The sequence below is a fragment of the Triticum dicoccoides genome, chromosome 7A (genome assembly GCF_002162155.2).
Source record: "Triticum dicoccoides isolate Atlit2015 ecotype Zavitan chromosome 7A, WEW_v2.0, whole genome shotgun sequence".
Lineage (NCBI taxonomy): Eukaryota > Viridiplantae > Streptophyta > Magnoliopsida > Poales > Poaceae > Triticum > Triticum dicoccoides.
The window spans coordinates 261,747,685-261,749,840 of NC_041392.1; the positions used below are offsets into that span (position 1 = coordinate 261,747,685).

The 2,156-nt window shown below is 49.8% G+C and overlaps 1 protein-coding gene across 1 annotated transcript in view; it reads right to left on the minus strand.

Moving 5' to 3' along the window:
- The window catches only part of LOC119330226 (serine/threonine-protein kinase RIO1-like), a 5,550-nt gene extending 3,922 nt beyond the window's left edge, over nt 1-1,628 (minus strand). The window contains exons 1-2 of the mRNA XM_037603342.1: nt 1,162-1,628; nt 626-754 (exon numbers count right to left, since the gene is read on the minus strand). Of these exons, the coding sequence (XP_037459239.1) occupies nt 626-754; nt 1,162-1,563 (531 nt within the window). The 5' untranslated portion in view covers nt 1,564-1,628. The remainder of the gene's footprint in view (nt 1-625; nt 755-1,161) is intronic.
- Nucleotides 1,629-2,156: the final 528 nt, after the last annotated feature.

A 2,156-nucleotide genomic window follows, 5' to 3' on the forward strand; every position in this document is an offset into this window, starting at 1 on the left:
ATGGTACCTAATCAGTCAGGAGAACTCATAAACAAAAATGCAGTAGGCATCAAAAAGAGCGATGTTCAAACTTCTGCTTCACAAACTTACAGAACAGGCAATAGAAAATGAAGCAGGACTCAAGTCTGATGAAGGTATGCAGTAAGTTACAACCGAGATTTATACAGCTTTTTGTTGAAGTAGTCAACAGCGGATTAATGGTGCCATTTCAGCCACCTATGTACCCAGGAATGCAGTGGGTTTGGGAATATGTTGCGATAGGAGGTCGAGCAGGAGCTGAGATGACTTCAATAAGAATTGTTATTCATGTACATCAAATCAAACATTATAATCTACTCCCTCCGATTCATAATAAGTGTCGCAGTTTTGAACCTAGGGTTAGTTCAACCTTAGTTCAAAACTGCGGCACTTATTATAGCTCGGAGGTAATAAATAAATTTTGATTACTGCATACTTGATGAGGGGAGAAACTTCTAAAACAGACAACCACTTGACAGAGAGCAAATTGGGGTGAAAGGCTACGGGATTGATTCTTAATTTGATAGAGGAATACTGAAAGTGTACAGATTCAATTCCCAAGCAGAGAATGAAATAAGCATCACCAAGCAGCAAAAAAAGTACAAACCTGTTCAACTGTAGCACGATCTGCCTTCCCAGTGTTCCTTGTTTTTCCAATTGCAGTATCTCTTATGCTGTCCCTGATTGCAGTTGTCACAGAATTTGACATCCCCACGTTCATTCTACCTTCCCACTCCTGAGTGGTTCAAAATTCACAGACATCAAATAATCAGCAAAAAAAGCTACAACACCCAGACGAACAAACCATGATGGGTGTTTCGTTCAGATAACAAATATCCATATGTTAAGGCACCGGCGTTACATAAAAATCAATGCAGCAACGTACATCAAATTTAGCAGAATTATTTCAGTTAGTTGTTTGCAGAGCGACGTTGGAAACTTAGAATTTCCCTAGCTGGATACTACTAGGCCTAGCTCCAATATGAAGTAGAACTGTTATCTTTAGTAATTTTATTAGGTAACCAACTTTGACCAGAAGATAGTGAACCACTGAACCCTAGTCCTTGATAGCATACGCCCATAAAAGTTAGTAATACAGCACAGGCCGATCAGAACTAATCCAAGGTGGTTGAAAGAGCATACCTCCAAGGGAGCGGCGCGGACGTGCGAGGCCAGCTTCTGTGTGCGGTTGGAGAGTGGCTGGAGTGTGCGCGCGAGCATGCCGCCGTGCGCGTTCGGCCTCCGCGCCGCAGCGGCGCTTCCGGCGGCCGAGAATGTTGAGGAAAGACGCGTCGAGCCATCCGGGCCCTCGGCGGCGTCGAGCCAGTCTAGGGCTTCACCCACGTCATGGTAGGACCAATACTCCTCGTCATCGTCCTCATCGTCGTCATCGTCCTCCTCCGCCTCCGCCTCCGCTGGCTCCTCGGATGGTGCTGCTGGTTTCTCTCCGGCATCCGCAAAGCGCCCATCCAACTCGCCCTGCTGCAGGGCGAAGGTTCGGGAGTCGTGCAACGGTGAGGCGGCTGTGGCGGCGGCGGTGGCCATGGCTGTGCGCTTCTGCGGGAGCAGCGAAAAATCGAGGGCACGGTGGGAATGGGACCTATCCGTGTAGGCCGGTATACCAGTAACGCACAGCCGCGTACACGGCCCGAAGAATTGCATCCCGTGATGGAATTTCAGCCCACCAAGCATGGTATATATCAAAGGGCCGTGGCTGGGCCACGATGGTAGGCATGAGGGCGATTGAGGCCTTCTTTAAAAGCAATAGTTAACTAGCGCTTCTTCGGATGCAAGTGGGACGGGTTGCGGTCGTCCCGCAGTCCGACAATCTTGCCCGCACACGACATGTGGGCTACGCGGGTGACCATGATGCGGGACATGCGGGTTAAGCGGGAGCCGCCAGCCCGCATAATCTTTGTTTTGTCTTTGCTAATACACATGTTTAGTCGACGTTCTCATCGGCCGGCCAGGCGGCCTGCGCCACCCGCACCTCGCTGCCCTTTTCGTCCTTGCACGACCGAGAACTAAGCCTTGAGCGTTGGCTGACTAGCACGACCCATGCAGTGAACTCGCACAGTGCTTCAGCCAACACGTCGTTGGTCTGCATGTCCAGATAGTTCATGGGCTCGTACAGCCCC